Here is a 25409-nt window from a genome sequence, read left to right on the forward strand (position 1 = left end):
GTTCTTTTGCTCATCTTAATCTTTTCTTCTTATTGGCCAGTCTGAGATATGGCTTTTTCATTGCAACTCTGCCTAGAAGGCCAGCATCCCAGAGTCGCCTTAGAAGGGGTGGGAGATTAGGAAATGTTGGAAGGGCAATGAGGCATGGCTGAATAAAATAGGAATCCTGTGGAATAAACTAAAGAACCCTATATATTTCTGCAGAGCACCTTTTTTCTAAGAGTGTTGGGATCGGGAGGCTATGTGAGAGGACGTGGGGGCAGGGGTGTTAGCAAATGACACTGCTGTTTATGCACAGGCCAGGCCGGGTCGACCTGTTTGTAATCTGCAGAATGGAGGCAAACATAACAGCAGAAAATCGCATCAGTCTAATGGGGGCTATGAACAGTCACACTCTTAGGGCAGGGAGCTAGGTTGAGGGATGGATCCAGGGAGGGGAAATTGATGGATGCAGTGGCTGCTGCTGGGGACAGGTGGGGGAGGATTTAAGGCAGAGCGTCAAACTCAAGCTGGCTTGATTACTCTCTCGCCCAACAGAAATGATAGGCTAACAGTTTTCCAAGCCGAGGTAAGCCAGACAATGTTTTGCTACTGCCGACTGCTTACTGCTGCGAGTGACAGTCTGTTGTTTTAGATAGGGGGAGCACAGCAGCACAGCATTGAGCGAACGCTTGCCTTGGCCAGACCAAACTATTCACCGATCAAGCATATGCTGCCCTCTGCTGGTATAGTATAAGTATTGTACTAAAACTGAACGTTGTCTATTTTCGTTTCAGGAAATAGTAACAAAAAACATTTGTTTGAACCCTTTCTATTTGTCACATTGTGGTCAGGCAGAGATCTACAATAACCCCGAATTTTAAAAATAAAAACATATTATTATGAGGAAAACATCACCTTGAATAGCAAACATGTACACTATTTATCATTATGTTGTGTATGAGATTAATCATGCATACGAAACTTACTTTGTCAAAGTACAGTAAATGTAAACAGAGGTCTGCAGTGCGCCATAGGGAACAAACTATAGTGTGTAATATTCCCCCGCTGACGTACCACAAGGTGTCAATATCCTGTAAAACACTTCCTCCTTCCGCCGTTACAAATCCTTGCCAATGTATTTCTGTCTGTCTCTATTGTCATCCTACTAGGCAGTAAGAGGGGAAGCTTTAGAAGAAGGACGTATCTACTGGGCAGTCGGGAGAGCTAACTCATTCATTGATTGATTACGCTAGTAATCAAGGAAATTATATAGCACTGCAGGTTCTCCCTATTTGAGCCTTCCCTTTCTGTGAGAATAGGACATTATTTTACTAGTAGACATGGCGAATTTGCTCACCATGCAGTTTTGTGCCACACTCAGAAAACCTGGGAATCTGAAGCCTCTAAGAAGCACTTCTACAGCACTGACAAACAAACGAAGCTACAGCAGCGAAGATAGAGAGTACCTGCATAAAAGCATCGTGCCTACAATGCACTACCAGAAGAGTTTACCCAGGTATGTAAACAAATGTGAATTTCATTTATAGCATGTTTTGGTTATTTAGTTACTTCATAACTCCCCCTAATGCCTTGTCAATCGTTGTTACTATCACACCTTAGACAATAATATATTTTCCCTGAAATATATCAAGTTTGCTAAAAACCAGTTCTAATTCTGTAAGTAGGTGACTGTTCATGGCACAAAAGGGAATGTAGGTGAAAGTGCACATAGATCTGAATGAGATACAGGATAGCCACTGGAGGGGGCTGTTTGTAAATATGTACCATGCACTGCCGTAGTTACGCATTTATTTCAGATACAATAACAATGCAAAATTCTACAGGCTACCAGTTCCAAAACTGGAGGATACAATCAAAAGGTATCTGGCTGCTCAGCGGCCTCTTCTAGATGACGACCAGTTCAGGTAAGCACCAGTCACCTTCCAGTTACTCACACTTAACACTTGAGGTGGTACCTTGTAAATTATTTGTCACCCACACATGCAATATGTTTTCAGTACCACAGAGAAACTGGCCCGTGACTTTGAGAATGGAGTGGGGAAACAAATGCATGAGGAGCTGGTAGCTCAAGACAAGCAGAACAAGCACACCAGTTACATATCGGGTATGATTTTCCCATTTTAACAGAAACCTCACAATATTAACCTATGTAACTTTGAAATAACCATTGTTCGTACATAGAACCCTGTATTTTCTAATCAAATTGTATTTGTCACATGTGCCAAAATACCAGTTGTGTAAACTACTGAAGTAAAAATACTGTCAAGTACTACTTAAGTTGTTTTTGGAGGGTATCTGGGGTGGCTGGAGTCTTTGGCAATTTTTAGGGCCTTCCTATTTTAACTAGTCATCGCATCCTCCTCCTAGCCCCATGGTTTGACATGTACCTGTCAGCGCGGGACTCCGTAGTGCTGAACTTCAACCCCTTTATGTCCTTCAACCCGGACCCCAAGACTGAGTACAACAACCAGCTAGTGCGAGCAACCAACATGGTGGCTTCCGCTGTGCGCTTCATGAAGACTCTCCGCGCTGGACTCCTGGAACCCGAGGTGTTCCACCTGAACCCAGCTAAGAGCGACACGGACAGCTTCAAGAAACTCATCCGCTGGGTCCCCTCCTCCCTGTCCTGGTAATGAAATGTACAGATAAAATTAAAACCTTGTTCACATTGAATCATCAACAGCAAGATGCACCATCATGCTTTAGCTTACACTATTATACAGCATCAGTTCCTAGATGGGCTTTACAATAAGTTTAAAAGGAGACCAAGAAAATACAGTACATAACTAATCCAAACGTACATTACAAAATGGTTCACAAATGGTTACATTCTTGATGTTATTTGATTTACAGGTATGGAGCCTTCTTGGTGAATGCCTACCCTCTGGACATGTCTCAGTACTTCCGCCTCTTCAATGCGACCCGCATCCCCAAGCAAGGGAAAGATGAGCTCTTCACCGACCCAAAAGGACGCCACCTACTAGTTATGAGGGGAGGCAACATGTACGTGTTTGACGTGATGGACCGCGATGGGAACCTGGTTAAGCCAGCGGAGATCCAGGCCCACCTGAAGCACATCCTGTCGGACCCGACCCCGGCTGCGGCCCACCCCCTGGGGCTGCTGACCAGCGAGAACAGGGACACATGGGCCCGGCTGAGGGAGAAGCTCCTGGCCACTGGCAACGGAGAGGTGAATATTTTGATATCCTTCAAATGCTTGTCTTTTACCATTAAGGACCACTTTGGAAATATATTTTTTTCAAATTGTCTTCTGGGATCTAATGCTTGCTGTTAATGTAATATTTTTCAAAAAAAATATATATTCAATTCAGGTGCTTGGTCTGGTGGACAGTGCCCTCTTCTGTCTGTGCCTGGACGACGAGAGCATGAACGACCACATCCACATCTCCCACAACATGCTGCACGGGGACGGCACCAACCGCTGGTATGACAAGTCCTTCAGTATCATCATGGCTAAATGCGGAAACGCCGCCATCAACTTTGAGCACTCGTGGGGCGACGGCGTGGCTGTTCTCCGCTTCCAGAACGAGGTGTTCAAGGATTCTACGGAGAACCCACTGGTGAACCCTGGCTCTCAGCCTGCAGCTGTGGACTCAGCCTCAGCCGTGAGGAGACTCCAGTTCAACCTAGACGCAGAGCTGGAGAACGGGGTCATCAAGGCCAAAGAGAACTTCCACACAGCTGTATCCAAGCTCACCATAGACGCCATGCAGTTCATGAAGGTGAATGGATGGTTTGCACTGAACCTGAACATTGTTGCAACCATTTTGCACTTTGATGTTTATTGTTGCTGTCACCCCCTGTCCTTTGTATGTTTTGGATATATTGCTGCTGCTGACAAATACATTTTCCCCTGGATTAAAAGTTATCATCCATCTATCTAAGGGCGGGAAGGAGCAGTTGAAGAAGAAGAAGCTGAGTCCGGATGCCATTGCTCAGCTAGCGTTCCAGATGGGATTCCTGAGGCAGTATGGGCAGACGGTGGCCACATACGAGTCCTGCAGCACCGCAGCATTCAGACATGGTCGTACAGAGACCATCCGGCCTGCTACAATACACACACAGCGCTGTGCTCAGGCCTTCGTGCAACAGCCAGGAAAACACAGCGTTGAGCAACTGATAGGCATGCTCAGCGAATGCTCCAAATATCACGGGCAGCTCACCAAAGAGGCAGCTATGGGTCAGTCCACTTTATTTCTAGATTATATGATATTTGATCATTGAGTTGAATAGACTAGTTGAGTGAAATGTTTTTATGGTCTCAAATTTGATCAGTCATTTCAAATATTACATTCTTGTGTTTTTCTGAATGTTTCCCCCACAAGCCCAAGGCTTTGACCGGCATCTGTTTGCCATGAAGTACTTGGCCAACTCAAAGGGCCAAGCCCTACACAGCCTGTACCAGGACCCAGCCTACGCCGCCATCAACCACAACATCCTCTCCACCAGCACCCTCACCAGCCCTGCTGTTAACCTGGGAGGCTTTGCCCCTGTGGTGCCCGATGGATTTGGGGTGGGCTACGGTGTCCATGATGAGTGGATCGGCTGCAATGTGTCTAGTTACCCAGAGCGTAATGTTCATGAGTTCCTGCAGTGTGTTCATAAGTCTCTGGAGGACATTTTCTCTGTTCTGGAAGGAAAGCCTCTCAGCTAAAGAAAAGTTTTACAGCAAATCCTAACTTCCACTTCAGCTGAATTTTCACCGTCAGGCATTGACATCGAGTGAAAATTCTAAATTTGTTGTAGTTCGGATGATTTCGACTGCAGTTGTATAGTACAGTGAGATGAATGTCGGATTTAAAAGGCACATTTCCTGAGGCGTAGTGTGGGTTGGAAGTACTGGTATAGGTTAATAAAGAGGGAATATCAAACAAGCTCTGCATGGTTCAGTAGAGGTCATATTCCTATACTGTCAAATAGCTAACTGACTACACATTCATAATGCACAAGGAAATATCAAATACACTCGTGTCATGAAGGCAAAAACAATGAAAGCTTCAGGTGTTTGTTTGATCCAATGTTTCTTCCTTTTCTAACTAGCATTGCAACCCTTCCCAAGAGCACTAAACCACCTTTACTGATAAAGGCCAGTGCTTTTGAATGAATGTCCTCATGTAAAGGCCAGTTTGATAGGGAAATTAAATACAGTAATATTGATATTCAGAGTAGCACTTCATTTTTCATTGCTGTAGCAAGCCTTGTCAAAGGATTGTATGACAATTTACAGATATCCATGTTGCTTTGTGATGTAAAATGTTTTAAAGTAATACCTAAGATCTTTGCTATGAAAGGTCAAACGCAGCTGTTATCTCCAATATCAAATCCTTTCTAGGTAACAAGTACCTGTGATCGTTTTAATAAAGAAATTGTCAAAAATAAGCTTCTTAAGAAATAATTTTACTAGGACTGTCTTTGAGGGGTGGGGATAATGGAAAATGTGTGGTCCATTAATCAAATTACCGCATTGGATGTTACCATGGAAGGTCAAAACTCCATCCCACCAACAGGCTGAAATCCAGTCTTTTCAAACAGCGCTTGCATTATTTTCACAGTATTATTCCAACTTTGATGTGGAAATATAAAACGCAGGAAAATCCTTTCCTTTTGTGCCTTTATGGAATGTTCACTGGATGTTTCTCACACACAGCTTTACTGAAGTAGTGTAAAGAACTCAAACTAAATGTGACCTGGAATGACGAATTAATATATTTTGCTCGACTGTATTTAACAACGGCAGGGTAACCTAGTGGTTAGAGCGTTGGACGAGTAACCGGAAGGTTACAGGTTCAACTCCCCGAGCTGACAAGGCACAAATCTGTCATTCTGCCCCTGAACAGGCAGTTAACACACTTGTTATTGAAAATAAGAATTTGTTCTTAACTGGCTTGCCTAGTTAAATAAAATGTAGAAAATAAACACTTTGATCTGTGTATTGAGTTGGGTGCTGGAATAAAATAGACTGACCTCTGTACGGAGACTCATTTCTTTGTCTCAAAACCAACAGGACTGAGTGGTAGTGTAGTGTGCAATTCTCCATTCTTTTTCATACTATCAAAATGGACTAAACCACAGCTATGGCGTCCAGTAATTAACACGTATATGTATAGAAAAGCAAGGCTATTAAAACATTTGGAATTTTTCCAATCATTTATTTAAAATAAAAAAGACTGATCGATCAAAAGCAAATGTACAAATGTAATCATACATGAATCAAAAAATGAAATTAAAACATTTCCCAAAAGAAAAAAAACATCCCCTCTTAGATGGGCTTGATCTTGAAGTGTAGTCCAATGAGACTGAAGACGAGACATTTCAAATCCTGAACCAGGTAGTAGAACACGCGGAGGCCTTCTGGGTCCCTGGAAAACACAATGGCATTTACTTTAGAAGCTGGCACCTAATTCCACATCAACCCCACTAAGCACTTGTGGAGATCTGAGTTCCATTGGGAACTTTGAGGGATATATAATTTGAGTATTATTGTACTTACTTTGACTGGTTGACATCAATCAAGGAACCGATCTTGGAAGTTGTGAAGGAAATGTGCTCGTCGCCAATGACGATCTCCAGCTCCTAAAAGAGTTAAGAAGTTAAGACACTCCTCAGACACTATTAGTAATTCAAGCCATAAAAATAAAATAAAAACGTTGTTTACTAAATCATCATAACTTTATGGGGTTGTGCCTGGAGTCCCGTCTTGTGCTGAAAGGGTCAGACTTGAACACTAGTTCAAATTCTTTCATTGGACGTATGTCTGATATGGAGAGCAGAGCTCACAACCCCTAGAAGACTACCATCACTAAGTAAACAACAACGAACTTAACTTTCATGGCTAACCCTTCCCAAGAGCACAATAAGTAATAAGTTGCCTCAGTCAACCTCCATGTGTTGTAAGTTTCCGTATTTAGAAGTAGTGGGCACCAATATTTATAATTGGATAGGATATCATTTGATATTGATATGAGCAAGACATATCTTGATATCAGTTTATTTTTTCTGTTAACCTTAGTCCTGACAATTAACTGAATTAGCTTATTTTCATTTTTTAAATAACTAATTGACTGACGTTGGTTCAATTATTTGAATTCCACTGTTTTTTTCTCTTCTGTCACTCAACACAGAAGCTCTTTAGAGAGAGATCTCTCTCCGGGACATGTTGTCCAACTCATCACAGAAAAAGTGCAAAAACACAACTACAATGACCAGAATCCATTGCACCAACAGCTTGCCTGTGCTTATTGGTTCCTTCCATCAGACAAACACAGAGGAAGAGCAGTTGCTACGGTCTCTACATCTAATTGATTGCTAGTTATTATTTAGCAATGTTAAAAGTATGCCTTAACTACTTTGAAGAACTACTGAAATAGTGATTGTCAGGCAGCTAGGCTAACCTGAAAGATGACTCTTTGGGGAGAACAGAGAGATAGCTAGCTGCTAATGCCTGAGTAAAGATGAGAAGACTTGGAATGAAATAAGTAATCAAATAAAAATAATACACAATTGAAATATGTTATTAAAATAAATAAAGGATGGTTTATTAATAAGTGATACGCAGTAATAGGCAGTCACCAGCGTTGTCACAAATCAGGATTTTGATACCACAAAGAAAAAGGCATATTATCCGGTCACAATGGCACTTGATCCCGATAAATTCAGCTACTGCTCCTTTCAATAGTTGGGCATCTTTTAAGTTCAAATTCATTACATTTGATACAGTCATGTATGCATTAATTAAACAACCAATTTGACTTTGGTAAAAACAAACGACAAAACATTATGGTAATAATTTATTTGAATGATAAATCAAGATGTAGTCTAGGTCTATTCACAATACAGGTGAATGCATATTATTCAATAAGAGTGTGTGCATGTTATTGAAATTGTTTTAGCTGATTTCATGGGGCTACAGATGACAAACAATCCCTTCCATTCAATAATTATTTTTTTATTGGCAACTGCTAGGAGAATATTCTATATTAATGGATCAACATTTGTATAGAAGCAATCTCTTTTATAAAAGTGTTCACTGCCTCTAAGAATCTAATGACATTCACAAAGCAGAACGTAGCTGTGGAACCTGACTTTGTGGCTATGCAATCTAGAAACCAGACAGGCGGCAAGGGAGACGAAGAACGGAATACATTTTTGGTGGCAAGGGAGACAAAGTTAATTAATAATGTTGTTGGTCACAAACAGTTTTGAAATCAGCATATATTGAGTTACGGTTTGCTTAAGTTTGCACTAAGGTAGTGAATTATGCTGTAAGCTAGCTGGAAAGTTAACCTACAATTAAAGCTGGAAACTTCTGTGGGGCATGAGTGGGGAGCTAACAATGAACCCCAAACAGCTCTAGCAATGAATGAGTATGTGACACTTTGCTGTTCACGCTATCAAGGGGCTGCGCTGATACAGACTTGATCCTCTCATTCACGTGACACACATTTGACAGAAGTACCTAACATAACAAAAATTGTAGTAACAAACAGTTTTTTTTTATCATCAAACAAGTACACAAGTTTCAGTAATCAGTATACCGTGCAGCACTAGCAGTCACCACCATCATTGGGGTTTAATTAAATAATAGTCATCATACTAAAAACAAATGTATTATATACAAACAAAATATTGTATTTACGAGATGTGAAAAATGGTTAAAGCCTAATAAGTGAGTGGACTGTCCACCATCTATTTTATTATGCGTTACCGTATTGAACCCACATAATGCATTTATTGTTAAAACATATAAAAACTTAAATTGAAAACCGCAATTAGTTAATTTTTTTATGAACCAGACCTCAAAAAGCAATAGTCGAGCAGCACTAGTTAACCTATAATATTCTGTAGGAGACAAAATGAAAAAGCCTACATGGCTGCTCCTGCATGCACAAAGCTTGAGTTAGCCTACTTAAATGCCTCCTGATGGACCATCAACTGGATGAGCTTCCCATTGTATTCGAACTGGTTAGGTAGCTTGATGCTACCAGAACATTCAAACCTTGCCCAATGGGCAGGCTGCTCAATCGGCACCACTAGTCAGCTACCTACAAACCAATATGATATCAAATAGATTTTCCATATCGGTGTCCATCACTAGTATTTAGGTAGGTATGAGTGAGTGAACCGACCTGTCTGCCCACTCTGTCTGGGGGCGGCCACAATGCATCATCTTCCTTGGTGATCTCACTGTCATCTATGATCCTCTTCAGTTCCTCCATCACACTCTTGTGTACATAGGCCTGTATTGGAGAACAATCACAATAAGGTTTCTATGGTAAATTCAATTGCTGCTGCAGCATCTCACACATAAATTGGATTGATGGGCAGTACACAGATTGATGTAACAAAGTAGTCCTTTGTAAATTTGATAAGTTACCTCTTTTCTGATCATGACGTCATTCTTGTAGTTGCTGTTGTTCGCGTACCTCAGTTTACCTGAAAATACAATGTATGTATTGATTGTGTTATCTTCACGTTCGTTATGAATGTTGTTACATTGTTGACACACTGCACTGTTGTTACACAGTAGTCTTTTCTAGTAGCTAGTTCACATTTAACCGTTTTTAAAGCTGCTGTAAAACCTAGGCTATTTGTCAAAATCTGTTGGCTAACTAGCTAAAGAAATAGCTCCATAGCCAAGTTAGCTAGTTGTATAGCTAGCTAGCGCCTAAGTTAGTACTGTAATTAGCTAACGTCAAGTTAGCTGGCCAGAATATATGAATTAGGTTATGGTACAGAAATAAGCACTGACTAAGACGTAACGACGCAATTATAGTATTTCTGAAGCCATGATTTTAGAACAGAAAACAAGACTAGCTATAAAAGCTAAAATTCCGCTAAAAGCAATGAGGAAATGCTGCTAGCAAGCTGTCGTTTGCGTACTTTGCTAGCTAGCTAATGCTAATTGGCAGGCTAAAATTTCCGCCTAACTTACCGTCCGGTCTAAACTCAAATTCCAAGAACTCGTGTCCAAACTTGCCCTTGTGCCCGACATAATATCTCAAATAAAAGTCAGTTGTTGACATTATAAACCGCAAATGCAGTGTTTACAGAGTCTGTGAGAATCGGAATCAACGAAAGCACACCTCCAACTAAATGGTCTTTCGCAAAACACAACACGCATGCGTGCTGTGGCGATTTTTTTTGTTACAGCATATGAATGGTCGCATTGCATTGATGTCAGAACAAACCGGCTGTTCTTTAGCGTGTATTTTAACCGGCAGATGTCAATAAAACACCATATTATTTCATGATTGGGTCCCAATCATTAAATAATATGTTCATATTACTGGCAATCCATTTATATGGTTTTCTCCATCTGTGAATCTTGTAAAGGAAACATTCACACAGCATACATAATACAAAAACTTTATTTCCTTGTTTGATTGATTGTTTGCATTATATTTACATTATAATACAATTATGAAGGTTCTTGTAGTCATATCCTGGTGTGTGACAACCAGAAAATGAATCCCTACATGAAAGAATAATATTACTATTTTATAATTCCAACTTTGAGGCAAAGCAGTTAGGTCATGGTTATCACAATTTGATGGGTAACTTGGTTTTCTGTTTTACTTGTGGTCTGGTAAAAGTTTGGGTTAATCATACTATTTCTTTCTCTCTTACAGGTCTCTTGTGTGCTAAAGTCATGTACAACAATGCCTGAGCTGTGCCAAAGGACTCATACTTCACACATACTGTATAGAACATTACTACTTTCAAAGTGACTGTTCACACTGAGGCCGTTGACATTACTTACTCATGGGTCTACTGTTACAACCTGATCATGGAACAAATGTAGTTCAGTAGCTAGCTAGCTCTTGCAAGTAAGTAACTCATATCATGTCATTGAGTTGAATTGCCAGACAAAATGTGTTTTATGTACAGCAGATTTCATCACCAACATTGAAGCTAAATTTATACAATTATACACAAAGCAACATTTTAATGACTGAAATACAGATAATCCACATCAACAGCCTTTGGACCATAATACATTTTTTGCAAAGGAATGCATTTGTTACTGAATGTTTGCTAGATGGCTGCCTATGATAGGCATTGCTTGACTGACCTTTTGAAGGCCTTTGAAATTAAAGGTCATGTACATTGAATTCAAGTTAGGGCATTTCCTCTACATTTTAGACAGGCAAGGTATTACTAGTGTTCATGGTTATATTCATATTCAAAATCTCTCAAGTTCCTGAGCTGACATTCTAATGATCCATTCACTTTCTCTAGTTCTACATCTCACAAAGTAGATAGCCTAATCATGGAGTCAACATTCATGCCTTTATGTACGGCAATTGCAGAAGTCCGATTGTATGCTCATACATTACTTTAGAAACCATTTCTCATTTCAATAATCGATCAATCCGAAGCCAATAAACAAAGGGTATGATGATGCACGGATGGACTGCGGGCGACACTCATGTGGCTGGCTGTCTCAACATTGTGACATGCCCATCATTGGCCCTCGAAATGTAAACAAAACTACAGTATACACTTGCATACAGGTACCATAAAGAGGTAGGAAACATAGCACAGCAGTCAGGAGTTTAGTACCCATATATTTCTGAAAGCAAAACAATCTATTGTGATTTTAGGCTACCCTATGCAATGCAGTACAACCTTGAGTATAACACTAATAGCATGTCATTCAGTGAGTGAGTGTTACTAAGACCCTAATCTCACCCTTCTAATCAGTCTGGAAATATTGCAGTATATTTTTTATTTATGTGAATAAACAAACACATGATGGAGCAATTGAATGAGAATAAAACTAAATTAATTAACAGAGAGCTGAATACCAAAGGAAAATGTTCTGGGTACATGTTAAATTCATGCAAAATTGTAGAAAATAAGAATAGAAAAAAAACAGGAGTTTTACATTGATGAACTACACTGTTTAATAGCAGCAGTAAAGAGCAATGAAAGGTACTAATGCTTGAAGAGTGAATTGTTACTAATGTAGAAAATAAGATGGAGATCATGTCCTATTTAAGTGAAAATGTATTTCAAATTAACCTGCAATTCAGAACAACCTACAGTATATATAGCCTTGGCCTAAACATTGCTATCAAATGTTAGCTGTTCAAAAAGAGGCAGTTGCAGTGATCTTATCCTTCAAGAGCATTAGCTTTTATTAATGAAAAAAAGTTGAGTTGGAACCACAAAGAATTCAATAGACATGGGGGCTTTACAAACTCCCCTGTCTAGGGCTTTAAAAGAGGGGCCATGGGCACAAGTACAGAACACTTCAATTTTGGGGTGGGGTTGTCAATCCCCATACACAAAACTGGCCGAGGTAAAGATTGATTGACGAAAAAGACAGTCTCAGTTTTGATGTTCTCAAATTCAGGTTGTTTGTTCAAGATGAATGGTAACAAGCAAATACTGTGAAACTCAAATGATTGAAAAAGAGCAACATCAATAGAGTAAATAATAAGAAATACATTAGGTACAAACTAAGAACACCATTTTGATTTGTAAAGTCAAGTAGTTCAGTATTCTTTTTAGATTGAGACAACGAAGTTGCATTGACCCACTGGATTGGTCAGCAAAGGCAGATAATCTGTGTAGGGCCTGAGAAAATGTTCCCTTTAACTCAATAAGAGCATGCTTGTAGCAAATAGCAGTTACTAACACTTCACCTCATACAGAGTCTCTCTATGGTGCGTCAGAATGTGTAACGAGGGACTACAGTACATTGACAAGTGAACAGATCTCCATCTATACATAGAACAGGCTCAGTACTATGTATGGCAGGCACATGTCCTGTATTTAGTTTTGCATCTTGGTTCTTGGATAGTTTCCAAAGTAATAGTGTGTGTGTGTGTGTGAGAGATAGTTCCCTCTAACATATCAAATCTGTCACGCGTCCTCCCTTCCATTCCAATACAACAACAGTAAAGACAGACATGACCAATCAAAAATGCACTGACCACTGAACGCACACCAACGTCTCAAGCTCAACCCAGATGAACCATCTTCCTCCTTATTTATTCACATCTGTAAACTCAAATTTAATCCAGAAGAAATAATAAAAATAGATAAATAAATAAAATAACTGCTGCACCTTTGACCTGAAACAGTTCCAAAACAAACAGCTAATCCTCTTCCTCCCTTTTCAAAAATGTCATCCTCCAGTACAAAAAAAACTATATCAAATGAAGGTCTTGCAGCTTCTTGCTAGAGAAATAAATCATTCTGGTGTTTAAATACAGTGTTGCGGACAGGCAGTAGGTAGGTATGTACAGGTGAGCCCTCCTCTCCTCTACCATCGATCCCTGGCGCTGAGAGAGGGACGGTGCAGTCAGTGGGGCCGACTGCTAGACTCAGACACCTGCCGTTTACGGGGAGTACCGTAACCATTAAGGCTGCTGTTCAGGCGTTTGGTCAGACCACCGTTCAGAATGTCCTGGATGTGCTGAACTATAAGGTTTATGGCAACTGTAAGGAGAGGGAAGAAAGCATTCAGAGGGCATTGAAGGATAATCTCACAAGGTTTTCCATTCCTCTCTTATCCAGATAAAATGAAAGCAGAACAAGTTCCAGAATTTAAAAGCATCACAATTTCACTAATAAGGCCTGCAAATAAGTGAGAAATCTACAATTGACCTTGCCATTCCAAAACAGAGACAGTCAAACATTCCCAGGACAAAACAGTCAATCTAGTCTGATTTCCATAGCATGTCACACCATCTATCTCAGAACAGAAGAGCCATCACTTACAGTCACATCAGCCTTTAGTAAGTTTACTATCGCAGGGTAAGAGACTGCACTGATTACCAACGTAAATAACAGACTATGGGGAGCAGTGTTCCAATAATGAGTCAGTTTGTCACATACCAGCATACTTTCTTGCTCACATAAGGCAGCCATTTTAAGAAACAAGTCAAAAACTCACCAAGATTATCTGCTCCTCTGGGAATGATCACATCAGCGCACTTCTTGGTCTACAGATGGTGAAGAAATAAATATGATTAGCAATACGATCTGAACCAGGGCAAGGGGGTTCAATACCTTTCAAGAGGAGGTCCATCCATGCAACAACTAACAATGACACAAATAGATTGATCCAAGGTTTTTCAAATATTTGTTGTGGCAGTATCATAGCTAGGTACTCACTGGCAGACAGAACTCCTCAAAGGCAGGCTTAACAAAGGTGATGTATTGCGTTAGCACCTGCTCCAGATCCCTACCTCGCTCGCCAATGTCTCTGAGGACTGGGGAGGGAACACAGAACAGGAGTGGAGCTGTCAGTATGATTTTTCCGGGATTCTTAAGAAGCTAGTAGGCGTCTACATCTTTTGTCTGTAATGTCTTTTCAATATATGTCGGACCCCAGTAAGACTAGCTGTCGCCATTGGCGTCAGCTAATGGCGATTGTAATAAATCATTCATGTCCTCCAGGCCCGATATTGGAAGCCCACTGCTATCTTTTAACATTTCACAAGTGTGAATTCACATGTTTGATGCATTTCACCCAATGAAAATGGGAAATATATGTCTATATATATATATATATATATATATATATATATATATATATATATATATATATATATATATATGTATATATATATATATATATGTCTATCGTTTTACCTCTGCGTGAGAGCCGTGTGTCTGCATCTGTGTCCACAAACAGCTTCATCTGGAACAGGTCCCTGATCTCCTGAGAGTAGAACATCAAGATGCCCTCGAACAGCACCACGTCTGCTGGGTACACCATCACCACCTCCTCCTTCCTGATACACACCCACCGGGGAGAGGACAATGTGTATGAGGTGTGTGTGTGTGTGTGTGTGTGTGTGTGTGTGTGGACCACTAACCTGGAATGGGTGACAAAGTCATACACTGGGATTTGCACTGTTTTGCCCTCCAAGATGTCCCACAATGTTTTCACGATGAGCTCGTTGTCAAATGCATCTGAGAAGAGGAAGAGAGAGGACAAAGGAACTCAGAACCATGGTGTGTCTGTGTCTCCATGTCTGCTGGTGCCACCGTGCCAGACCATAGGATCTAGATCTAATCCCCACAAAGAGATGACATGTGGGATAGAATACATGCTGATTTGGCTGGCAGATGCATGCTGGCCAGCCAACCCTTACAATATATGACAGAATCAGAGCTAGCCAGCCAGCCCAGACTGGCTAAGATATATCACACACAGCCAGTCAGTCAGCCAACCAGTCAGTCAGCCAAGACTGACTAAGATATGACAGCCAGCCAAACACAAAGCCAGACTGCAATGACTAAGACATAGGTTGTGTCCGAAAAAGCAAACTATTCCCTATTTAGTGCACTACTTTTGACCAGGGCCAGGGCCCATACAGTATCTACCACACTGTCTGAGACAGACGGCTGAGTATCTACTCTGAGACAGACTTTCAACACAGCAGTCTATCGCTGGCCATCAGGGGACGCAAGGCAGGACATTCAGAAACCTTTGGTTCTCCCCTGGAATTCTGATCATTCTACTTCTAAGAACTGGAGGGGAAAGCCAAACAGAAGTATTCCACATTATGAAACTCATTTGAGTAGAAACAAAATCATGCAACCATTTGTTTTCAATGAGAGAAGAGCAAGGGGAAGTGAGAGTGGAGTCATCTTTTACACTGGAAACCAAGAGATACAGTACCAGTCAAAAGTTTGGACACATTCAAGGGTTTTGCGCTTAGCTTTCATCAAGGCAAAGGGTGGCTACTTTGAAGAATCTTTAATATATTTGGATTTGTTTAACACTTTCTTGGTTACTACATGATTCAATATGTGTTATTTCATAGTTTTGATGTCTTTACTATTATTCTACAGCATAGAAAAGAGTAAAAATAAAGAAAAACCATGGAATGAGCAGGTGTGTCTAAACTTTTTACTGATGCTGTAGCTACATTTGATCGTTGGTCAAATATTCCATACACAAATAAAAAATATAAAAGGGTAACTATTTAGCAACTGACTATTTAGTAACTATTTAGCAATGTTTCCAGATGTATAGATAAATAAATAGATGAGCTAAATACCTGGGTGGTCGAAGTTGAACTGTCCCTTCAGTGCCTTGGCCTTCTGGTCCAGAGTAAGGACCCTGTAGAAGCTGTCTTGGCTGAGAATGGCCACCTGGCGCTGGTGATGGTCAATCTTGTTCTGGCCAAGCAGCTCCATGATCTTACCGCAGACAGAACTCTGGCCGGGGGAAGAGGAGGATGAGGGGAAGGAGAAGAAATAGAGAGGATATCAAGTTATTAACAGTCTGTCTGGTTGTGATCTGAAGTAAGTTGTGATGTGTTCATTGAGATTTGGAGATAAAAGCATGTCAAAAATATGAATGTGTCATAAAACATACGTTGATATACCAGACTATGACAGAGATGGATGCAGTATATTAGAAGACACATATGCAACTATGCACAATAGCTCAACGTGTGGTCACCTTGCCTGATTTTCAGCTGACTACAATATGCAGGTTAAGACCGTAACATAAATTTTAACACATGAAGTCCAAACCAGGCATTAACATGTGTTTGCTTTGTAGTAAAACCAGACATTAGCATGCGTTTGCTTTGTAGTAAAACCAGACATTAGCATGCGTTTGCTTTGTAGTAATTTCCTATAGATAAATGTAGAAAATTTGTGCAGATAAGAAATGCAGATAAGAAATTATTTAACCCTTTCACATGTAGAGCCTCTAGCCCTGCTCAATATGCCTTAACCAACCATTCAGTTTCACATCCCACATATGCGGTGACATCACCTGGTTTAAATGTCTCTAGAGACAATCTCTCGCTAATCTTTACTCAATGCCTAGGTTTACTTCCAATGTACTCACATCCTACCATAACTTTGTCTGTACATTATGCCTTGAACCTATTCTATCGTGCCTAGAAACCTGCTCCTTTTACTCTCTGTTCCGAATGTAATAGACGACCAGTTCTGTTAGCCTTTAGCCGTACCCTTATCCTACTCCTCCTCTGGTTATGTAGAGGTTAATATAGGCCCTGCAGTGCCTAGCTCCACTCCTACTCCCCAGGTGCTCTCATTTGCTGACTTCTGTAACCGTAAAAGCCTTGGTTTCATGAATGTTAACATTAGAAGCCTCCTCCCTGAGTTTGTTTTATTCACTGCTTTAGCATACACTGCCAATCCGGATATCCTAGCCGTGTCTGAATCCTGGCTTAGGAAGACCACCAAAAACCATGAAATTTAAATCCCTAACTACAACAACTTCTGACAAGATAGAACTGCCAAAGGGGTCGGTGTTGAAATCTACTGCAGAGATAGATCTGGATAGTAAGACCGAACTCTACGGGCTGTACCCAAACAATTTGTGCTTCTACTTTTAAAAGTCCACCTTTCCAGAAACAAGTCTCTCACCGTTGCCGCTTGCTATAGACCACCCTCTGCCTCCAGGTGTGCCCTGGACACCATATGTGAATTGATTGCCCCCATCTATCTTCAGAGCTCATGCTGCTAGGTGACCTAAACTGGGACATGCTTACCACCCCGGCCATCCTACAATCTAAGATAGATGCCCTCAATCTCACACAAACTATCAATGAACCCACCAGGCACAACCCCAAATCCGTTAACACGGGCACCCTCATAGATATCATCCTAACCAACTTGCCCTCCAAATACACCTCTGCTGTCTTCAACCAAGATCTCAGTCATCACTGCCTCATTGCCTGCATCTGTAATGGGTCTGCGATCAAACGACCGACCCTAATCACTGTCAAACTCTCCCTAAAACACTTCAGCGAGCAGGCCTTTCTAATCAACCTGGCCCGGGTATCCTGGAAGGATATTGACCTCATCCTGTCAGTAGAGGATGCCTGATTATTCTTTAAAAGTGCCTTCCTCACCATCTTAAATAAGCATGCCCCACAGATATAGCCCTTGGTTCTCTCCAGACCTGTCTGCCCTTGACCAGCACAAAAACATCCTGTGGCGTTCTGCATTAACATCGCGCATTAACATTGCCCCCGTGATATGCAACTTTTCAGGGAAGTTAGGAACCAATATGCACAGGCAGTTAGGAAAGCTAATTGTTGCCACCCCTATTACTAGCCTGTTTAACCTCTCTTTCGTATCGTCTGAGATTCCCAAAGATTGGAAAGCTGCCGCAGTCATCAACCTCTTCAAAGGGGGAGACACTCTAGACCCAATCTGCTACAGACCTATATCTATTTTACCCTGCTTTCCTAAGGTCTTCGAAAGCCAAGTTAACAAACAGATTACCGACCATTTCGAATTCCACCATACCTTCTCCACTATGCAATCTGGTTTCAGAGCTAGTCATAGGTTCACCTCAGCCACGCTCAAGGTTCTAAACGATATCATAACCGTCATCGATAAGAGACATTACTATGCAGCAGTCTTCATCGACCTGGCCAAGGCTTTCAACTCTGTCAATCACCACATTCTTATTGGCAGACAAAAGCCTTGGTTTCTCAAATGATTGCCTCGCCTGGTTCACTAACTACTTCTCAGATAGAGTTCAGTGTGTAAAATCGGAGGGCCTGTTGTCCGGACCTCTGGCAGTCTCTATGGGGTGCCACAGGGTTCAATTCTCAGGCCAACTCTCTTCTCTGGATACATCAATGATGTCGCTCTTGCTGCGGGTGACTCTCTGATCCACCTCTACGCAGACAACACTATTCGGTATACTTCTGGCCCTTCTTTGGACACTGTGTCAACTAACCTCCAGACGAGCTTCAATGCCATACAACTCTCCTTCCGTGGCCTCCAACTGTTCTTAAATGCAAGTAAAACTAAATGCATGCCATTCAACCGAACGCTGCCTGCACCTGCCCGCCCGCCCAGCATCACTACTCTGAATGGTTCTGACTTAGGTATTTGTTGTTGTCCACATATTCTAGGTGTCTGGTTAGACTGTAAACTCTCCTTCCAGACTCACACTAAGCATCTCCAATCCAAAATTACATCTATAATCGGCTTCCTATTTCGCCTCAAAGCATCCTTCACTCATGCTGCCAAACATATCCTCGTAAAACTGACCATCCTACCAATCCTCGACTTTGGCGATGTCATTTAAAAAATGGCCTCCAACACTCCACTCAACAAATTGGATGCAGTCTATCACAGTGCCATCCGTTTTGTCACCAAAGCCCCATATACTACACACCACTGCGACCTGTACGCTCTCGTTGGCTGGCCCTCGCTTCATACTCCAGCAGGTATATCTCACTGGTCACCCCCAAAGCCAATTCCTCCTTTGGCCACATTTCCTTCCAGTTCTCTGCTGCCAATGACTGGAACAAACTGCAAAAATCGCTGAAGCTGGAGACTCTTATCTCCCTCACTAGCATTAAGCACCAGTTGTCACAGCAGCTCGCAGATCACTGCACCTGTACATAGCCCAACTGTAAATAGCCCACCCAATCTACCTACCTCATCCCCATTCTGTATTTAATTATTTATCTTGCTCCTTTGCACCCCATTATCTCTACTTGCACATCTATCACTCCGGTGTTTAATTGCTATATTGTAATTACTTCGCCACCGTGGCCTATTTATTGCCTTACCTCCCTTATCCTACCTCATTTGCACACACTTTCTATAGACTTTTTCTACTGTATGTTTGTTTATTCCATGTGTAACTCTGTGTTGTTGTAAATGAGATCTTGTTCTCAACTAGCCTACCTGGTTAAATAAAGGTGAAATAAAATAAACATCCTCTATGAAATGCTGTTCTGGAACATAAATTGTGGTCCACCTGACATTCCTTTGCATGTAATATTTCTTGGTATCATACCCCACAACAAACGGAAGAGACTAAACTACCAGTAGAGCCACCTGTTCATCAGACAGTGTTTTTTCTTATTCTGACAAACTTTACAGTTGCAGTTTAGAAATTGTGTATGTGTGTATGGCTGTCTGCGTGCCAGTGTGTGTGTGTGTCCATGAAGTCTGTAGGGCCCAGGCTGCGAATTATTAGTTAAATCGATGAGAGTGTGACCAGGACTGGTGACAAGCATTTCAGCTGGCAGCCAGGGAGTAGAGCTCAGAGATGAGAGGAATGCTCAGTGTGAATTAAACACACAAAGAAGCCCAAGTATAGTCCCATCAAAGAAGGTATTGTTGCACAGCCATCTTGTGATACCCCTTCTTCTTTTACATCCTTGAACTATTCCCTCTGAATGTAGAATCATTTATAAACTTGTATTGACTCTACAGACACATGTATTCTGCTTTATCTTCTTGAATACATCTTTACCCTGTCAGAGCTCTTTGCAAGGAGGCACTTTTGTATTCTTCACTGATGGCTAGCATGCATTTTCCCCTTCGCTGCAATACATGCATTTTCCCTTATGCAGGTTCACCTAGGCCTATTGTCTGTTGCCAGTTATCTCTGGGTTTTTTTTATCTCTGGTTGGCCTGAAGTAAGCAGTTAGATTATCATAACAGTTGCCTGGTGGCACGTGTAGGTTCAGTGGTCTACGAATAGTGCCTTGCTATTGACTGACTGACATCCTTTTGTCTTCTCTGGTGTGTCTCAGACTCAATTAGGGTCAGGGCCGCCTTAAACGGACATTTCAAAAATGTTCTACTTCATATTAATCATCTCCAGCACCACCCCAACATCAACATATGTGAAAATGGCACATTTCTGTTTAGTAGTAAAAATATGGAGGAAGATAAGTGTTTCCAGTGACATCAACCAATTAGTAGGCAATTAGTAAATGGGACAATGTGTGCATGACCCCCTTACAAACAGGCCCATTTTAAACACATTCTTGCCTGATATGCCTTTTATACCTCCCGTGGACATGCCAGCATGCTGGTGAGGAGTGGTAGTAGTGGTGTGCAGATGTGGTTGGGCGTTTATTTGAATAAATCCATTGAATATACACCATCAAAATGAATCCATTATTAATTTGTTTAAGCAGATCCTAAGAAACATTCCAATACTAATAAAATATTTCAAAAGAACAGAAAAGTATATTTTGAGTTTAATTAGGCATTACGGGTCTGTGCAGCCATGGCTGCCCCATCCAAATAAATATCATTTGTTTGTTATTTTGTTCATTAAAACAGACAAGAAACACCTATTCAATCACAGTCAACACACATATTTTATATTAAGAATATTATGGAATATAATATTATGGAATATATTTTCCTGACAACTTGTGTCACGTGAACATGTGGAACCGCTTTCATATAAAAAAGTGATCTTTTGCTTTTTTAAATCCACGTTTCATTGCCTTCCTACCCCCACTCCACTTTGTTAGGGAGCAGGCATAGGGTTTTATCTTCTCTCAGGGAGACAGTGGAAAAACAAAACAGAACACAAGACGTAACATTAACTTCCTTCAGAGGGGCCAGGGGGGTTAACAACATTTCTGAACACCTGCCAAATGCCACCTGTCAAATGACTCTGCTGTTTCAGTCAAAATAAGGTTACCTAAAAAAGATCTCCTAAAAATTGGTTCATGTAAACAAGACTCGATGCATCTGAAAGGTCATAACAGTTTACCTAAGCAGACAGACAATTGTGAATATTTTCTAGACTAAGACAAAACACAGTGGGCTAGATAATACAGATATCACTTTATGACTTTATAAATCATAGTATGACTTTGGCATGGTTGAATTCGGCCTACTGTGTCTTGGGGAGAAAAAATAACATTTATTTATTGAACCATGACTAACAGTAGCCTACATTGGAAAAGAGGCAGCTGGCTGATGTAGGCCGAGCCTTTATTATATATAGAATATACTAGATGACTGACAGGGGGCGCTGTTTTGAAGTCACTGCATCCCCATTTTACTATTCCCCCACCATTGTAAAAAAAAAAATTTTGAAAGCTATAAAATGCATTTATTAATGTCTACATTAGTTTTGCCACATTTATTCAATTGCAGTCACTTTAATGCATATACCTTAAATTATGTCAGCTAAACATAGGACTAAAAAATAATATAGAAAATACATTTTCCTTAAAGTAGTTTTTTTTAGAGAGTAGGCCTGCTAATGTAACTGTCCCCACAATAACAAAACCATTTCCCTTTTTCAACTTTAGGTTTTATGGGTATTGTGACACCTCCGCTATGTGGCTCTATAGGAATTGATGGTATTCTACAATATTTCAATTAGAGGTCAAACAGGGAAATGGTTCTAATTGTTTTTCCACCGTTCATTTTTCCACATAGGGGATTTTAGAAACACTTAATATAAGGGATGTGTTCTTTGTAGGCTTACTCTGGAGTGACATTTTGATAACCATGTAAATCTCTTTTGGGACAAGGTGACTTTTATCAATATATTCGGCTCTATTTACTCTGATTCGAAAATGCTAAATAGCATCAAAGACTACAAATCCCTGCACCTCACCTCTAGCTGACATCTTTGCTAACAACTATTGTGTCACTTTAAAACTTTCACAAGACAGTTCACAGAATTTTCAATTTAAATGTAGCCAATTTATTCATTACTACATTTAGCTAACATTAGATAGTTAATCCAGAGATTCTTACATTTGCCTCTATTGGGCAGGCTCATTCAGATCATCATGACATTTGTAGTTCTTTATGATAGCCACATTAGCAGCTAATTAGCATTTAATTTGTTGGGGATTTATTATTTATTTACCCCAGACTATGCCAGGCCAATAGTGCTCCGCCCTATGGGACTCCCAATCACAGCCGGTTGTAATACAGCTTGGATTCGAACCAGGGTGTCTGTAGTGACACATCTAGCACTGAGATGCATTGCATTAGACTGCTGCAATATATTGATAAAATTCATCACCTTGTTCTTAAGATATTTACATGTTTATCATAACGTCACGCCAGGGTAAGTCTACATGAAACATAGCCCTTATTTTAAGTGTTTCTAAAATCCCCTAAGAAAAATGAATGGTGGAAAAACAATTGGAAAACCATTTCCCTGTTTGACCACTATGTTATGATTATTATGACTATTATTATGACTAATCTATGGAGGACTGAGTCTTCTGAGGAATACCAATATGGCAGACCGGAGGCTTCAAAACCTCTCATTGGCCAATACATAGCAACTGAAATCTAGTGTTCATATACATTATTTGCTGTTACACTAGAATGGGGTCAGTGGCACAGTAATGTGTATTATGGCGAATATGCAGTGTTTTTACTGATCGCCAGGCACAATCAGTTGGTCTTGTTGACGCAGTCAATAAACAATAACACTTGGTTGGATAACTGTATGGCTCTTATGAATAACAAACAATTAGTTCGTAACGGATTGTATGTGAATGTCACCGCCAAGATATTTGTCGGGAGAAGACACCGGCTTTGTCCTTCGATCGCTCACGTAAACTGTTAAGATTTCCGTTAGATTTCCCAACCCCCACGATGGTCACTGTCTCCGAGCGAGCGAAGAGTTCTTAGAAACATAGCAGATAAATTGTTGCTACTTGGATTTCTTTCTTTCTACATTATAGAACGAGAATGACAGCCATCCAAGATTCCATCGGATGGAATGACCAGCAGCATTAGCCAGACAGCTGTGACATGCCTCCCAACAAAAGGTGCTGTAAGGCTGGGCTATATTTTAGATAGGCCGATTAGCTATAGAATGTTGTACAGCCTACATTGACATGATATGTAAAAATAATATATCCGAAAAGACAGGATAAAAAGGGGCCATCTTTGTTATGGATTTTCTGTCTGGGTTGTCATTAATACCCTTTCTGAATTTAAATAATAATTGAAATATTCCTAGTCATAATAGATTAATCGTGAAATCCACGTATCAAGGAGGTTTGTGGAAATGTTGAATTATTTGTACACTATTTGATAGGGCTATTAGGACAGTGGGCTAAATTCTTGCTAAACAGTGGCCTATACCTATCATCTTAACCAACTAATGTTTTTCCTGAAATTATTAGAGAACAAACTAGCTTTGAAGGAACAAATGTGACATTCATTCATTGGTCTATCATGAACCACGCGGTCAGTGCGTTCTCATATTTCAACCACGTTGACAATTCCATGTCACTGTTTACAGGCTAGAAAAACAGGACATTTCTAATTCATAGACAATCTTAATGCCAACCTTGCCGCTGGCAGTCCCTCCTGCTACCCCGATGAGGAAAGGTTGCCGTGTAACGTTTTCGACTTGACTGTCCAGTCTTGTCTCGCTGTCGCCTGCCATGCTTGCTATAAACGCATACTGACGCACGGAGGTGGTTTTGCCCCTCGACTGCGCTCCTCCCTTTTTTCAGTTGTGCATTTGCTTTGATGCTCTGAGTGTGCGTGGATTTCAATCCAGTTTTTTGTAGCCTGCTTGAAATGCGGAGCGTTTACATAAGGTTTGACATGTTTTTGAAATTATCAGAACTCTATGTATCAGATAGGCCTATTGCTACATTTGATTGTCAGCTCAGACACATTTACAATAGTTGTAGTGTGTGTGTGTGTGAGAGAGAGAATCCCTCCCCCTAGAGACAATTGCGACAACATAACCAACAAAAACGGGTCACAACTCCTGCAGCTCCCTCGCACGCTGGGTATGTACATAGTCAACGGTAGGCTTCGAGGGGACTCCTACCATAGGTACACCTATAGGTCATCCCTTGGCATTAGTACTACTTCATCACTGACCTCAACCCAGTCTCTCTCTGAGCTTTCAGTCAGTCCACTGACACCCCCATCAGATCACAGCAAAATCACAGTCTACTTGAAAAAAGCAATACTCATCCAAAAGGCATCAAAGCCAAAGGAACTGAATACTATTTAGAAATGCTATAGTTGGAAGGAAAGTAGTGTGGAAACCTACAAAAACAAACAATTGGGCAACAACAAATTCAATCCCTTTTAGACAACTTTCTGGACAAAACATTTCACTGTAACAGTGAAGGTGTAAACTTGGCAGTAGAAAACCTAAACAGTATATTTGACCTCTCAGCTTCCCTATCAAATCTAAACAATTCAAGCAGACAACCTAAGAAAATTAACAACATTGACAAATGGTTTGATGAAGAATGCAAAAACCTAAGAAATAAATTGAGAAACGTATCCAACCAAAACCATAGAGCCCAGAAAACCAGGTCCTATGCCTTCACTATGGTGAATCACTAAAACAATACAGAAATACACTACGGGGAAATAAAGCGGCAGCACGTCAGAAATCAGCTCAATGTAATTGAAGAATCCATATAATCTAACCACTTGGAACAAAACAAACAACAACAGGAAGTGTTATCTCTCCAAAACAGAAATGTATGGATAATTATTTTATTTAACTAGGCAAATCAGTTAAGAACAAATTCTGATTTACAATGACGGCCTACCGGGTTAACTGACTTGTTCAGAACAACAGATTTTTGCTTTGTCAGCTCGGGGATTCAATCCAGAATCCTTTCGGTTACTGGACCAAT

At 40.6% G+C, this 25409-nt stretch overlaps 3 protein-coding genes across 3 annotated transcripts; 1 reads left to right on the forward strand and 2 right to left on the reverse strand.

The window, feature by feature from the left end:
- Positions 1–1087: 1087 nt before the first annotated feature.
- cpt2 (carnitine palmitoyltransferase 2) lies at positions 1088–5403 on the forward strand. Its single transcript, XM_024422277.2, has 8 exons — positions 1088–1498; positions 1827–1907; positions 2001–2107; positions 2371–2632; positions 2857–3193; positions 3336–3746; positions 3910–4204; positions 4350–5403. Exons 1-8 carry the CDS (start codon positions 1323–1325, stop codon positions 4676–4678), a joined length of 1998 nt encoding a protein of 665 aa, XP_024278045.1. The 5' UTR covers positions 1088–1322; the 3' UTR covers positions 4679–5403.
- Positions 5404–6142: 739 nt separating this feature from the next.
- Positions 6143–10149, reverse strand: magoh (mago homolog, exon junction complex subunit). The gene is made up of 5 exons (XM_024422278.2): positions 9956–10149; positions 9398–9456; positions 9150–9260; positions 6515–6597; positions 6143–6383 (listed from the first exon to the last, which is right to left on the reverse strand). Exons 1-5 carry the CDS (start codon positions 10044–10046, stop codon positions 6284–6286), a joined length of 444 nt encoding a protein of 147 aa, XP_024278046.1. The 5' UTR covers positions 10047–10149; the 3' UTR covers positions 6143–6283.
- A 226-nt stretch (positions 10150–10375) lies between these two features.
- Positions 10376–24251, reverse strand: LOC112251347 (uridine-cytidine kinase 2-A). The gene is made up of 7 exons (XM_024422279.2): positions 24086–24251; positions 16050–16209; positions 14859–14955; positions 14632–14774; positions 14152–14249; positions 13931–13979; positions 10376–13473 (listed from the first exon to the last, which is right to left on the reverse strand). The coding sequence occupies exons 1-7, from the start codon at positions 24182–24184 to the stop codon at positions 13337–13339; spliced, it is 783 nt and encodes a 260-aa protein (XP_024278047.1). The 5' UTR covers positions 24185–24251; the 3' UTR covers positions 10376–13336.
- Between the last annotated feature and the right edge of the window lie 1158 nt (positions 24252–25409).

Source organism: Oncorhynchus tshawytscha, linkage group LG05 (assembly GCF_018296145.1).
Source record: "Oncorhynchus tshawytscha isolate Ot180627B linkage group LG05, Otsh_v2.0, whole genome shotgun sequence".
In the NCBI taxonomy this organism is placed as follows: domain Eukaryota; kingdom Metazoa; phylum Chordata; class Actinopteri; order Salmoniformes; family Salmonidae; genus Oncorhynchus; species Oncorhynchus tshawytscha.

Coding starts and splice junctions, on each gene's coding strand:
- cpt2 (XM_024422277.2), top strand. CDS start 1,323: ATGGCGAATTTGCTCACCATGCAGTTTTGTGCCACACTCAGAAAACCT. Junction 2,108..2,370: donor GCACACCAGTTACATATCGG/GTATGATTTTCC, acceptor TCCTCCTCCTAG/CCCCATGGTTTGACATGTAC. Junction 3,747..3,909: donor ACGCCATGCAGTTCATGAAG/GTGAATGGATGG, acceptor CATCTATCTAAG/GGCGGGAAGGAGCAGTTGAA.
- magoh (XM_024422278.2), bottom strand. CDS start 10,046: ATGTCAACAACTGACTTTTATTTGAGATATTATGTCGGGCACAAGGGC. Junction 6,598..9,149: donor CAGACAGAGTGGGCAGACAG/GTCGGTTCACTC, acceptor TAACTCTTTTAG/GAGCTGGAGATCGTCATTGG. Junction 6,384..6,514: donor ATTGATGTCAACCAGTCAAA/GTAAGTACAATA, acceptor TGTGTTTTCCAG/GGACCCAGAAGGCCTCCGCG.
- LOC112251347 (XM_024422279.2), bottom strand. CDS start 24,184: ATGGCAGGCGACAGCGAGACAAGACTGGACAGTCAAGTCGAAAACGTT. Junction 16,210..24,085: donor GAGGGACTGCCAGCGGCAAG/GTTGGCATTAAG, acceptor TCCCCCGGCCAG/AGTTCTGTCTGCGGTAAGAT. Junction 14,956..16,049: donor GTTCAACTTCGACCACCCAG/GTATTTAGCTCA, acceptor TCCTCTTCTCAG/ATGCATTTGACAACGAGCTC.